Source organism: Limulus polyphemus, unplaced genomic scaffold (assembly GCF_000517525.1).
Source record: "Limulus polyphemus unplaced genomic scaffold, Limulus_polyphemus-2.1.2 Scaffold885, whole genome shotgun sequence".
NCBI classification, from domain to species: Eukaryota; Metazoa; Arthropoda; class Merostomata; order Xiphosura; family Limulidae; genus Limulus; species Limulus polyphemus.
In genome coordinates this window covers 207,691-222,624 of record NW_013666495.1, presented here as the reverse complement: position 1 = coordinate 222,624, position 14,934 = coordinate 207,691, and the positions used below count along the sequence as shown (strand labels likewise).

General features: G+C 34.7%; 1 protein-coding gene across 1 annotated transcript in view; it reads left to right on the top strand.

Annotated features, from left to right (window-relative positions):
* LOC106461039 (rRNA-processing protein UTP23 homolog) overlaps window positions 1-12,401 on the top strand; it is a 44,859-nt gene extending 32,458 nt beyond the window's left edge. Inside the window, 3 exon segments of the mRNA XM_022387866.1 lie at window positions 6,885-7,051; window positions 12,017-12,121; window positions 12,124-12,401. Of these exon segments, the coding sequence (XP_022243574.1) occupies window positions 6,885-7,051; window positions 12,017-12,121; window positions 12,124-12,384 (533 nt within the window). The 3' untranslated portion in view covers window positions 12,385-12,401.
* The last annotated feature ends 2,533 nt before the right edge of the window (window positions 12,402-14,934 follow it).

Below are 14,934 nucleotides of genomic sequence, written 5' to 3'. Positions count from 1 at the left end.
CATTTGCTGTTATGTTAAGCTTGTATTAAAGTTTTTCTTCATTACCCATTCAAGCTGTCTCCAAACATTATTATTCCTTGAATGAGTTATATGCAGATTACCACTGAGTGATACCTCACTAGGTCCCCACCTCCCATCCAGTAGGTGACAAGTTCTATAAGTTTTCTCTTTCTGTATTCTCAGAAAGTAGCTCATTTTTTAAATTTTCTTTATTTACAACAGTTCTTCTACCATCTTATCAATGTGGTATTCTATTTCCCAGTTTTGAGAAAAAATAAGTAGTATTTCTAAAGTTAAAATTTTCATTATCCCAAAATTTATTTCAGAAAAATATCAACTCCACCTTTTCTCCCCACAAGATGTGTATGTGTCTTTTGCAAAATGAAGAATTAGTTTTGGTATAATCAGTGTGCTCTAAGGGAGTACTGTTGATGGAGGATGTGTCACCCTCCTATTGGTGAAGGGCTATAGTCTTAAATGATGATTGCATTATAGGCTGGCACAGTACAAATTGTTACATATAGGGTAAGAGTTTTGTTGAAAGGCTTGGCACAAATGGAAACACTTCTTCAGGAATGGGATGAATTAATAACTCAGAGTTAAAGAAAATGTTGATTTTGGAACTATTTGATTCTTCACTGTATTAATTTATACTAGTTAAAGAAGAGCATAGCCTGAAACATTTCATGTGTTAAAGTGATAATTTAAAGAATATAAATATTTCTATAGGTTTTTGTGAAGTTTCTTTTAAACACCTTTTACTTGTATATATATATATATATATATATGTTGGACGTAAACTAAAACTTTAACACTATTATGAAGCCCTTCCAGTGTGTGTGTGTGTGTATGGTTTTTAGCTTACTGTTCACCTACAGATGTAGTAGCATTTTATAATGTATGTTTTGAAAATTGTAATGAATTGAAATAAGTTCTTTAAAAAAACAACACTCTTTTTCCATGTATTTCTCAGAATGTCATAAAATGCAAGTTTGTTGATTAGATACCCTTCTCAAAACACACACTGAAAGGTGCATGTTTGGGCATTTCTCATTGGAATATATAGGAAGTGATGAAAGAAAAATGTTGTGTAACAAAAATATTGGAGCATAAGTTATTCTTACAACAGTTACTATCTGTTTTGATTTCATTGGAAAATATATAAATTAATTCTCTAACAACTGGTGAAATAGGATAATTATAATCAGTGTTTTACCATTTTTAAGTGTATAACTGGAAATATTATTTAAGCTTGTTCACTATTATTTCCATAATTTTTCAGTTTTTTGCTCATTATGTGTAAATGGAGCATAGTGTTTCCCACAAGATTAAGCCCAAGTTTTTGATATCATTTATCCATTTTGAAACTTTTAAAAGAATAAAAACGCTTGTTTTGTGTGGTACAAGAATTTGTATGTAAAAATATTTACATATAGATTTTATTATACTGGAATTTTTTTACATAATATTGATGCTGCTTATTGACAACTGCTTGATTCCCCAAAATATACTGAATCCAGTTATTAATATAAATAGAGTGACTTGACCAGGAGTCCCAGAGAGAGGAAGAGTTGTCTGGAAAAGTCTTATTACCTATGCTAGTGTAAACAATGAATATTTGCTACATGTTAGCAAGTGATAAAGAAAGATAGTTGTTTAATGGCAACAGTGATTTACTAAAGAGATTGAATTTTTATAAATAGTCATAGCTAGTCACATCACAGAATAGTCAAATAGTGTATATACACACAGAGATACACAGGCTACAAGACAGTAAGCTTACTTTAAAAAAATTGTGTATTATTTTCTGCATCATAGATATCACAATTTTGCTGTCCATGTGGCCTTTACTAGTCCACAGAGAACCGTACACTTTATCCTCAAGAGTCTCTTGTTGCACAAAAGTGTGCATAGTATTGAAAATCAAGGCTTTTAGCAGCTCTACAGACACAACAGGCTACTCAACTGCACAAATGGTATGGACTTTCTGTTCAAAACTTATATTATTTCATTTATTCAACAGTTTTACACAGAATGATGTTGCAAAATGGCACAAATAAAGTAATTTTGTGAGAAAAAGATATAACCCTCGCTGCTTCCCATCTTACTCTCTCTGCATAACAATGAGAATGATGACCAAAAACACCTGTTTAAAGTACAACCCTAAAACACTGCCAATAGTTCATGAGAAGTTATATTCTGATACGATACATACCTCCTCTCTAACAATAGCTTTTTCGATCTTCCACTGCCCTCTAATACATTGAAAAATGTTCTTGCTTGATGTACTAGCCTTTATAACCCTGCAAGTTTGAACTGCTCATTTGTCATGCACAGAGCATATGACAACCCTCCACTCTCCTAGAGCAGCTGGCTCCCTCTGTTCTACTTCATGTGAATCTCACTTTCTCAATTGGTAACAAATGAGTTGGAAGTGTTTCTCGCATGCTTTGAGTTTTCAGTATTTTTTTTTTCAATATTTTGGACTTTGTTCTTTTTTTTTAATCACTTAGCTTTGCAATTTCTTACATTTTGGTGTGTTACTGATTTTCATTACTATTTTTGCACAATTTATTGCAAATTATGTTTTACCATTATTACAACCACTGCTCATGAAGTTACTGGTGACACAAACTCCTGTTACCTGGGCCATGGGATCGAGTTTTCGAGGATTCGTCTTATACTTACTAACATTTTGCATTACTTCTCCTCAATGCACCTTTTGTTCGAGGCCTTTCGTCATACTCACGACGATTTTTTGGAGAACCTCAGATCCTTTTTGTGGTCAACTTTGGGGAGGCTCTCTTCATCAGCTCTTTCCCTACTTACTTGGCTGCTTTATTGTTGGGACATGGGGAGAAGCATGCTGCTCTGGAGGTTGGTCTCCCTTATCTTCTCTCAAGGACTTAAGGATGGCTCTGTTTTTGCATGAAACAGTTTTGGGGGCCATCCCAATTCTTTGGAGTCCCACATTGATGTGGCCAGGTTACATACTTCCATATCTTTTATTCTTAATTGTTTATCACAACCTTCCTCCACAGTTCCTGATACTATTCCTGTTTCATGTCTTCTTGCTTCCACACCTTGTCTTTTTCCTGTATCTCAATGTTCTTGCCCTTATCTTCGTTTTCCCGTGTCCGTAAAGAATGTTGACAGTGGTAAAGGTGACTACACATGGGAGGTCAGGTCCTATGGGAGCCAGGCCTCACTATTTTGTTGACATTTGGGAGATCTTCACTACCAATCCATGTGTTTTATGGGTTTTGTCAGAGGGTTTCTCTCTTCACTTCTGGTTACCACCTCTTTCCTTGTCTCCAGTTCCTTTCCCTTCTCCAAGAGATCCAGTCTCAAGCAATCATCTGTCCAAGATAGTGAAAGACCTTCTTCTCAAGGAAGCTATCGAGCCAGTAAAAACCTTGTTCAGCCAAGTGTTTATTCTCGGCTTTTCGTTGTCCCCTAGAAAACCTGGGATTAGAGACTCATCATCAACCTCTCCCATCTAGATCAGTTTCTGGATTCTCCTTCCACGTTGCTGGTTTACCAAAGACATTGGACTACTTTTTATCATTGGTCTCTCTGACATGGTTTCTGCTCTTCCCATCCTTCCATTTCTCACTTTTCCTCATTCTTCACCTGACTGTTTGATCAGGATCTTTCTGTTTCAACAACTTTTAGATATTTAGCAGCCTTATCAAACACTTTTCATTTTACCAGATTCTTCTAGGTTTTTTCCTCTCCCATCCATTCCCTCCTGTTCCAGTCCTTTCATGTTCTTCATCCTCACTGTGCTTTTCCCATGCCTGATTGGGATCTCATTGACTTCTTTTTTTGCCCTTTCCCAACTTATGTTTGAATCTTTGGCTTCATGTTCCCTGTATCATCTGTCCCACAAGGCCTATTTCCTTCTCCTTCTCCATCGTTAGTCTGACTTTTTGTGATAGATGTTTCTTGTACCTTTTATCATAGTACCTATATTGTGCTATACCTGGACTGTTTCTTCCTTCCCAGTACTTCAGCTGCTTGTGAGAGTGATTCTGCCTTCACACCTATCTCCGTCCCTTCCATTTCTCATATTTATTCCAGGTCAGTTCCAGATTGCCTCCTGTAGCTTGTGCAAGACCTGTGATGTTACATGGCTCATAAAGCTGTTCCTGTTTGTTTATACCCTGGAATCCTTTTATATCACATGGCCTCTCACCCATCATTCTTAAAGGTTAGGTCGGCTTACTCTTCTCTCTCCTTGGAAAGGCGTCATCTTTATTTTGTCTCATCTCATCAAAATTGACATATCGTCATGTCTCTAGAAGCTCCTTTCATTATCCTCTGGAGGAGATCATCCAGGCTGGAATGTGGACTACTCCCAATACCTTTGTCACTTATTACCTACACCATCTGGTTGTGTCCTTCTGTGTTGGATATTATCTACCTCCTGTGGCAATTCTATAAACACTAGTTCGACTCCTAACTTTTCTGTTATGTTTCTTTTAGGGGCCTCCTTTTGCTTTGATATATATTTGGATCCCACTCAGTGGCGAGTGTTGCTTGGTCGGGTATACTTTCTTATAAACTTGCAATGAATACCTTTCTGGTAATATCACATACTTTTCAGATGGGGTGTTCCACAAGATCACTAGTGGGTTATCCTGTGGTATATCTCTACATATCTCTTTTTCTCAATATGTAGAATTTGATAAGTACTTGGTGGACCGTCACTCATGAACTAACATGAGTAAAGCAGGAGGGAATTGCTGCCCAACCCTGCCACTCCTTCGATTGAATACATCAGAGGTGGTCTGTTTTTCAAAATAGAGTTTTGTGGTCACCTGTTGCAGTTTCTCAGGTGTGATGTTCCCCTGGACTCCCCTACACCTTTTATCCCTTGTTTCTTAGAGTGGAGCTTCGGAGCCCTTGCCACTTACTAGTTCCTAGCATTTGGGGTGGTGGACCATGGAGGCTTCCTCGTGAGTGCAGAACAAACATCATATCTCTCCACGTAGTTGAGAAGAGGGCAGAGCTGAGAACTTTCCTTCCTTCTACCCCCTGGATGTTTGATTTCAGGTGTACTGATGTTGGTGGGAGCTGGACCAGCCAATGCTGGATCCTCCTTATAATCCCAGGTTCAGGTAGATAGTGCCTTGTTCCTACAGTTTAGACTGGTAGATGCTCCCCTTCTTGGTAATTGCAGTTGCAGAATGTTTCATTTCCCTGCTCCTACTGTTGTGCTTGGGAGACTTTCTCTCTCTCGTAATACCAATAGCAGGACATACGATGCCCTGTATCTGCGGTTGTGCAGTTGTTCCATCTCTTGCTCATAATACCAGGGTACAGAATGAATACCTGTTCTTACAGTTGAATTTAAGCTTACAAAGCCTTGTTAGTTTATGTTCAGAATGTTGTACTTCTTGACTCCTACAGTTGATTTGGAAGTTTGTCTGGTGCATGTTGTTTGCTTACTTCCTCATTGTCATTTCAGTTGTTTGCATTAAAGCACTCTACATAATTATGGGTGGGGTTAGTGTTTATTTTACTCATGGTCCACTTGCCCAGGCCACCATACACTTGATATCCTGATTCTGAACTTCCATGAGATCCTCCACCTTGTAATTCTGAGGACAGGACATGGAACCTCATCTGTATGGTTGGGCTTGAGTAGATACCTAGCAATGTCTAGATGAATGTCTCCAACTTCATAATTCTGAGAACTGGCCATTGGCTTTTCATTTTCGCCATGTGGGTTTGAAGTTACCTCTCACTGTCCATTTGTTTTTCACATATACTCCTTGGAACTCTTATTCTCCCAGAGTTGGTTTGGTTCCAGCCATGTTTGTACAGTTGAGTATGTACTGGGACTCCCATTTATTATTTACACATGATACATTGTTTTCCAAGGTCTTTCTCATACTAGCTCCAGGCCTTGATGCCACCCATTTCACAACACTCCATTTCTTCGAAGACATAGAGCATACTGGTTGCAGAAGTGGTGTAGTCCACCACGTGTGCTTCCATTCCATGACAGTGCACACCTTATGGGCCTAAGCTTGAAATTGAGGTTCACATAAAGTAGTACAGAGGGAGACAGTACAGAGTGTGTCCTGCTCATATTGGTGGAGGGGTTGTCACATGCTCTATGCATGCTAAATGAGCAGCTTGAACTTGTGGGGCTATAAAGACTAGCATGTCAAGTGAGAAAACTTCAATGCATTAGAGGGCGGTGGAGGTAAATATTTATCAGAAATCTATTTTCACTGTAAGAACATGATAATGTTTAAAGGCCAGAAGCTGATGAAGCTGGAAGTCAATAGGCTTAAAGTTTGTAATAAAAGTCATGTAAACAGCAGATTTTATTCTTCTACATCTTCTCTTAATTTTTCCATTTCAGATTCAAAATCAGAGACATATAAAAGTTGCTTTTTATATCAACTTTTGTACTCCACAACATGTTGCCCAAGATAGCAAAAGATAGATTTGAAATGCTATTTTTGCATGCCTCTGATTTTGAATTGAACATGGACAAATTAAGAGGAAAGTGAAATAGAAACACCTGCAGTTTACATAATTCTAGTCCAAATTTTAGGTTTTATAGTTCATCAAGTTGACTAGCAGAGCTTTTGTTTTGATCTTTTTCCACCATTTTGTGTGTGGCAAAGTGTTAATATGCTGTTAATGCCATAAAAGCCTGGTGAAAACAATAAGGAAAAATCATTTTGGTTACAAAAGTTGCCAATAAGCAACTATATTTGGATAGAAAAATCTGCTCCCTAGAAATTGTTGTCAATAAGTGGCATTAAATTGCCATTAAGTCATGCCAACTGCACATAATACTTCATTTGAATTAAATACAGGCTATTTTATATAAAGTTTTTGTTTTTTATTTTATAATCAAGGTCCTGCTCTCTTTGGTGCTATGTTGGTTGTTAAACAATTCCATGTGAGAAAATGTGGCCATGAGAAAAAACCAATTGAAGCATCAGAATGCCTGTATTCAATGGTGAAAAACAACAATACTGCTCATTATTTCATTGCTACACAAGATCCAGAACTAAGTGAAAAGGTTAGGATAATTCTTTTTGTTTGCTAAAATTTTAGAAATTATTTTCCATGTTAGATTTGTCAAAAATCAAGGATTATGGAAATAGTAGAAAAACATATCAAGAAAATGAAAAAGAAATAATGAACTTTAAATACAAAGATAAAACACAAAATACTCATATTCAACAGAGCTTGTTAAAAATAAAAAACAAAACAGTCAGAAAATGCACAATTAACTAACAAAAAAGATATTTAACCCTTTTCCAATGAGTGACCCTTTAAACGCCTTTCTGCACAAGTCACCGTATTACATTCAAAATTTAATTAAACACCTTTACTATCAATGTACGGGAATAAAATTAATATTATAATGTATGTTATGATTCAAAGTTTATTTTATATAAGTTTTTTAAGTCCTTTATTTCAAAGTAAACCTTTAAAATCTACTTAAAACTTCAGATGTTTTGTTATCTGACCAACGATCTTTGAAAATTCTCTATTTTGGCTCTCTATATCTTCAATAATACAATGGTAGTTGAGTAGAGATATGTCTAGACAATAAGATGCTTACGTAACCTTTTGACATGTTCATTTCAAAGTTCTCTGAATGAATACAATTAAAACAGGTAATACATTTTTTCAACTCCTCACAGGTGCCACGCTCACCTTCAACAGATTTGTTTGAGTTTATAGCCTACATGTAGGTTTTACATAAGTGTGTGTACAGTCATTAGAAAGAGCTCATTTTAAACTATAATCTAAATTGGCACCCAGTTGTTATCATGGAGTACATGGAACTGACTGTAGTATTGTTGGATGCTTGATCGACGACAGCACTTATGGTTGTTTCTTATGTAAATACATTATAGTTAGTGATACAGTTTAAATTGTATTTAGGTCTTACTACTATGTTTTAGGTAATTATATATTAGTTATGTTTTAAAATGCATAATTAAAAGGCTTATACATTTTTTAAATATACATCACACTTTGCATCTGTTCTCAAGGCTTACAATATTAAGAGCTGAATGAAATTTTTGCCAAAAGGTTGCACATGTCTCCCAAAGACACAGTAGTATGCCTCAAGTATGCCTTATGTTGAGATGAATAATTAGTAGTAAGGGACAAGAAAGGAAAATGAAACATTAAAAATTGAATATATGTAAAAAGGAAAATACCTGAAATTACAAATTTAACAAAAGGAAAATTTTTAAAGATATTCTACAAAAAATTAAAAGGTACTTTTTTTCTATTTCCTAGTTTTAATCATTTCACTGCACTGTACATTGATGATAATAGCTAGAATTAGTGATATGTAAGAGAAAATAAAGAAAAAATAAAACACTTTGATATAAAAAGACTTTTGATATTCATTTAGGAGGTTCTAGAGATTATGCAAAGGAAATATGAAACTATAAGATAAAGAAAAGTATTTTTAAAATGAAAATTATCTTGCACTTGAACTTTTCACAGTTTGAGTGCAAATAACTAAAATAAATAAATAATATTTTTAGTTAAAAAAAGGTAATTAAAATAATGTCATTCTTTGTGTACAAGATATTTATAAATTTTAACAAAATGTTCTTTTTGAGGAATGCATAGAGTTAACCATATTTTTGTTGCATAAATGTCCTTCCCTTGTCAAGCAGATGGTAATCACGTCCACCCGTGCTGAAAGGGTTAATAAATTAAGATATTAAAACAAGTATTTTAATTAGGGCTAGGCAGTTACTGGTATTTTGTAACTGATTAACTGATGACTCCATTCGTCAATTAGTACCTTGTCCCTCAAACCTTGGTATGTAATAGCAAATAAAAAAAGAGGTTGGTGACAGGTGCTACCAACCAGTTACCTTCACTCTAGTCAGCAGGCCAAGAAAAATAAGATATAATAATTTAAATATTTTCTATAACATACAACAGTCTTCTAAAGCCAAGGAACTATTTTAAGAATTACAAAAACTGTTTAGTATGGAAGGAGCAAAAAACCATAATTAGTCTTATAGGATCCAAGGTTCGTCATATAATTAAAGTCACAGAAGGAATCCACAATATAGAAGTCCTTCTAGTGTATTACTTTAATTTCTTGACAGAGTATGAACAAAAACAACATGCTTGAAAACTTGAGAAGATTTTGGAAAGCCACCATACTGATAAAAAGGTCTGTGTGAAGATTGCAGAAATTCAACATCACCTTATGAAGCAGGGCAAGTCAAAAGCAATAGTGACAGGAAGGACAGAATCTTAGTTGAATTATTCAATAATTAAAAACAGTGAAGATTAATGTAAATCTCTACAGGAGAATACTTCCAAGGTTTCAAGGCTTTGGAAAGATCTTCCAGACTGACACACCAATGATGCAACATATTCGTGTACAAATGCTCTAATTGATGATGATGTTTTTGATCCTGTGCATGCAATTCAATTGCACAAGCAGATCAGTTAATTTTCCTAATAAGTATCTCTCCACAGGACAAGATGGTGGAGATAAAAAACCCTGGCTGGGGCATTTTTGCTCAAATTTGGAACTAGCTATGAGAAAGTAGCTTTTGCTTTTATCAGTAAGTTGCCATATGATGGCTACTTTGATCTAGCTTTGTATAAAAGTACAGGGTGCATCACTGCTTTTAACAGACTGTAATTTTGGTAGTAGAGAATAGCTCAGACTATAATTGTGCTATCCCCTACTACCAACAATTACATGCTCCATCTGCCCCAGTTTGGGGTAGTGTCAGGGGTCAAGCGACCCAGAGTGCAATGGATGGATCTCGCCTTGGGGAAGCTACCTTGTTTGGATTAGCTTGAACTGCTACAGCGATTACTTGGATGCCATTTTCATTGCATGCAGAAGGAAGTCAATTAATAATTTAAAGATTGTCCATGATTGGTGGGCATTTATCTTTGATGTGAAACAGTCAGGCAATGAAACCAAGCACTCACTACCCGGCCCCCATAAAGCTTGTGGCAACATTATTAAGCATTCTTTCAGACCCACCTGTTGAAGCATCTTTCAGTATCATGGATGACATTATCAAAAAAAATCTCTCAAACAGTTGAAAACTATGAAGTACTAGCTATGATTTTATAGTAAAAAGTGTTGTGTGGAGTATGGCTTTGGATGGGGATGTGTCTCAACAGATGAGAAGAAAAGGTCACTCAGCATAAAACACAAGAAAAAAGGAAAAAGAGAGAGGAAACATGAAGGAACTATAATAAAATTGAAAGAATAAAAGATAGCCAAAAAATAGATCAGTTGAAGGCAATGAGCATGTCAACAGGTAGTACCAGAAATTCAAGTTCATGGATCATCTTTAAAGCATTTACAACCAAGATGACAAAAACTAAATCATTACCACATAAGAGTACTATTAATGAGGAAGAGAAGCATACTGAAACAAGAAACAGTGACCTTTTCAAGGTCTGTGAATACTTTGGGGCTTCAAAACTCAATACAAAGTATGTAATTTAGCATGCTCAAATTTGGGGGGGGGGGGAATAATGAGTCCCTTTAAAATTACATGAGAGTATAAAATGACTTGTTTTACCACCCCCATCCCACCCTAATTTTTGGCTTGCCTCTCCCAAATATTTGGTGCTGGTGTTGCAACTGGCTAAGCCCCTGACCTTCAACTAGCAATTTCCTACTGGATGTAAATGCGTATCTTTTCAGCCTTTGGATGTCAAATATTTTCAGTCCTGGAAGTTAGGAGGTGCTAACAACAATGTAGCTGTACCATGTCACAGCTAGATATAAAAAACCTGATTATCCTTTAATTCTTTTTAGCAGTTTATACATACACACACACACACACACACACACACACACACACACACATATATATATATATATATATATATATAAAAGGGAAACTCACTATTGTCTACTCAGGCCAATTTTCTATTTGATTATTTATTAAGATATTTTCAAAATTTAGTGTATGTTTAGTTTTATGCAAGCTCCAAAAACAGTTACTAAATATATTGTATTTTATTATACATAGAGTGTTTGAGTGTCTTAAAAGTGTTTCTCTTTTTAATCATATAAAACTTGCTTTTGTACTCTGAGAATTATTATTACTTGATAGGATAGGTAGGTTTATATGTTTTGGTGTTAAATTTTTAAAAACATATGAATAAACATTACCTAGAAATGGTAATTACACACAAAGATACACAAAATTAAATTTTCGGATTTGAGATTATCACAATACTTTACTGCTGTAAAAATATACACAAAATGCTGTAACATAAATAATACTTGTGTATCATAACATAACAAAAATGTTGAAAAAAGATTAATATGTATATATATATATAATTTTTTTAAATGGTTGCAGGTCAAAATAACATATTTTTGTATGTTAAATATTGTGGTTCAATGACAAAAATTTACACATTCACTTTCAGACCCAAGGAAAATGAACAATTTTGTAGTACTAATGTATTTTATTCAGGATTTTATAATGTTTTTAATGGCTTGGTGAGCAACAGAGGAAATCTTGAATGGTGAAATTTTGTCTATATTAAATTCAAGAGAACTGCAGACATAGGAAAATTTAAAAAGCTTGGTGATTTTTAATGAAGCATTTTCTTTTGTTTTGCAAGCTAAAACATAACATCATAGCTATGTCAAGTTTCTGATCAGAAAGACTAGAAGCTAAATATTAATATTTCCTTATATGAACTTTTCATTGTCTTAGTATGATTAAACATTTAGCATACAGTCTTTCAGTTATTAGACAGAAACCATTTCTAATTTGATTTTCATTTTAATTGATGCTGTAAACTATGGGTTGAGGGTAATAATGTATTATAAAATTCTGTTGAAATGATGAATACTTTTTTTTAACAAATAGTTTATGCCATTTGATGAATATCCTTACTAAAAATTGAATATTCTCTGTGAGTGTTAATTTTACATTAATATGAAATATGACTGAAACTCAGTATTTAACTGATCTTGGATTTTGTTTATTTTGTATTTCAGATTAGAAATGTATCTGGTACACCTTTGTTGTATATGAAATTTAATGCAATTATCTTAGAGAAACCATCAGACATTAGTATTAAAACAGCTGAAGCAAATACATCGGAAAAATTAAATCCTTCGAACTTTCAAAGTTCAGTTTTAGACGAACTAAAAAAAAGTCTGGATTAGGAGAGCAAGAGGAGAGAAAAGCAACAATAAGAAGGAAGAAAGTGTCTGGACCAAATCCTTTATCCTGTAAGAAGAAGAAGAAGAAGACGAAGCCTAATGCCATAAACAAAACAAAAGTAAATCAGAAAAAGAGAAAACGTAAGCGAGTGAAAGTAGCAAAACATGTGAAATGCCTTTTATCTACAGTATCACAATAAAGTATTTATGGTACAAATATGCAAGTTTCATGGTTTGATATGTTAATATTCTCATGTATATAAAGTACTTCTTTGAAAGAAATGATGTGGTCTTACTAAATGTAGGTTTTTGTTATAATAGAAAAATTATGTACTGCAAAAGGTACTTTCCAAGACAAAACTTCACCTCTGCACACAAAATAGCTTTATTCCTACATGCATTTGCCTATGAGATTTGCATGCTACTAGCCTTGAGCTACCTCCCACCTAAAAAGTATGTGTTGTGAACTGCACTAGTGCATGATGCAACATAACCCTCCACCAATAGGAGGGTGACACAATTTCTTGCATAATAGCTCTTATTAAGTACATGTGTTCGAATTAACTTCATTCTTATCCTTGGCATTGTATAAAATGGATGTGATTTTAAAATTGTTAATCAGTTACTGGGGATTTGAATTAGTTTACAAGAATTCATTTTTGTTCATGTTTAACTGGTTTAGTTTTATGTTCCACATAACCAGCATGTTTTCTTTAATTTCACTAGGAAAAAACAATTCTGCTTACCCATTATTACGAATTCTTAAGTGACACAAATCCCACTTCATCTCACAATGGTGGCAATGTTATGAACATGGGGCTACTGGAGGTTCATTGTTTGTTGAGGATGTTACAGCCAGTGTTTAACAGGTTTGGGTTTATTCATGCACACTGGGACTCATCCTCCTATCTATTTGGTTGATGCTCCTCCTCTGCAGCTGTTTCCTCCACCAGTGTTTGCTCTAGGCACAGCTGGAATGTGTGAAGAAAATCCTGACACTTCTAATCTCTTCCTTGACATAATTTTGCACACATGCGCTTTTCTTTCTCTTTCCCTTGTGTCTTGATTCTTCCTGTGCTTTACTACATGAAACCAATACTCAAGATTATTGTCTTCTATCTTTTGCCTGATATTAGGGTCCTGGTGGGACAGTAGTAAGTCTATGGATTTACTATGCTATAATAAGGGGGTTCGATTCTTCTTGGTGAACACAGCAGATAGCCCAGTGTAGCTTTGCTATAAAAACACACACAATCACAATCAATTTGTCTGCTTGACACTTTTTTTCCTGGCTTACAGCCAATCTTCATTTTTGTTCCTCAATTCCCAGCAATTGGAATATCTTTTACCTGCTTGGGAGATAGACCCCTTAACTTCTATTTCCCTTTCTACATCCTAATTTTTACACTTTCGTCTCTTTTTTTTTTTTTTTTTTTTACTATCCTCTTGTATTACCTTTCATCACTTTACCATGCCCTGGAAGGGTTTTTTTGGAGAGATTTGTTTTCTTCTTTCCACCATTTTAGCTCATACTATTATTTTGCTCTATCCCTCCTTATTTAGTTTCTTTGCTGATGGGATAAGATGTTAGATGATAAGATGCTCTCCTAGCTGATTTTCACATACCTCACTTTTATTACCTTAATTTTTTGGTCTCCTTTTTGTCACCTGCAAATCTTCGGTGGTATTCTTGAGGCAATTTGCCATCAGTCCTTGTCTAATTTTTTCTCATCTTTCTCAATTTTGTCCTCCTGTTCCTAGGGCCTGCTCAATCCATGTTCCCCTTCCCATCCCAGCTTTCTAATTTTCTTCAGATTGGAAAATCTAAGTATATCATACTTCATTTGCTTGGAGGACCTTTAATTGTAAAATTTGAACCTTACTTTGATAAGTGAATAAAAATCTGTGCTATCAACTGTATTCGTTGCACCACATAAACTATTTGAATTATTTATTTGATATTCCAAGGATAAATCGAATACACAGTTACAATAACTGAATATTTAGGAATCTACTGTGTGGAAACACAAGTGTAACTAATGTTACAGATGAAATCAAAGTGTAGTGACAATATAAAGTTGAACAAAAATAAATACTTTTTTCTGAAGGAAAAGAAGGTGAAGATTGGCTGAATGGTGAACTGTTAGATTGTGGTGGAATTAAAAAAATACACTGTTTAAATAAAATTGATTTTACAAAAGGTCAGTTAAAATATACTTTATCTGATAATAAATTGTTTGTGTAAAAAAACCTAGAATGCAAGCTATGTAGATCTGAAATATGAATGAGACTATAAAAGCATGTTTTGAAATCTTCAAAATGGAAAAAGTCTGTATGAAAATGTTAAAAATGTGTTTCCTGTTCACTTTTCTGTGTACCTATCCAATTATAAAATCAGGAAATATATCTGCCATATATGATAGTCATGAAACAATACTACATCCAGATAGTTTTCATGATGAAACTTTGCTATAGAAATCAACACGAAAACTGAACTTACTGTTTGACTTCAGTTGGATTTTTATGCACTGAATTACAATTGTAGATCTGTTTGTTTGTAATTAAGCACAAAGAGCCATCTGTGCTCTGCCCACTATGGGTATCGAAACCTGGATTATAGCGTTGTAAGACCGCAGACATACTGCTGTGCCACTGGGGGGTTACGATATGAAATTTATGGTAGATGAGAGTGAGACATGTAGTACTTGCAAACCACAAACTACTTTTTTCTTATTTTAGGCTTGTTCTCA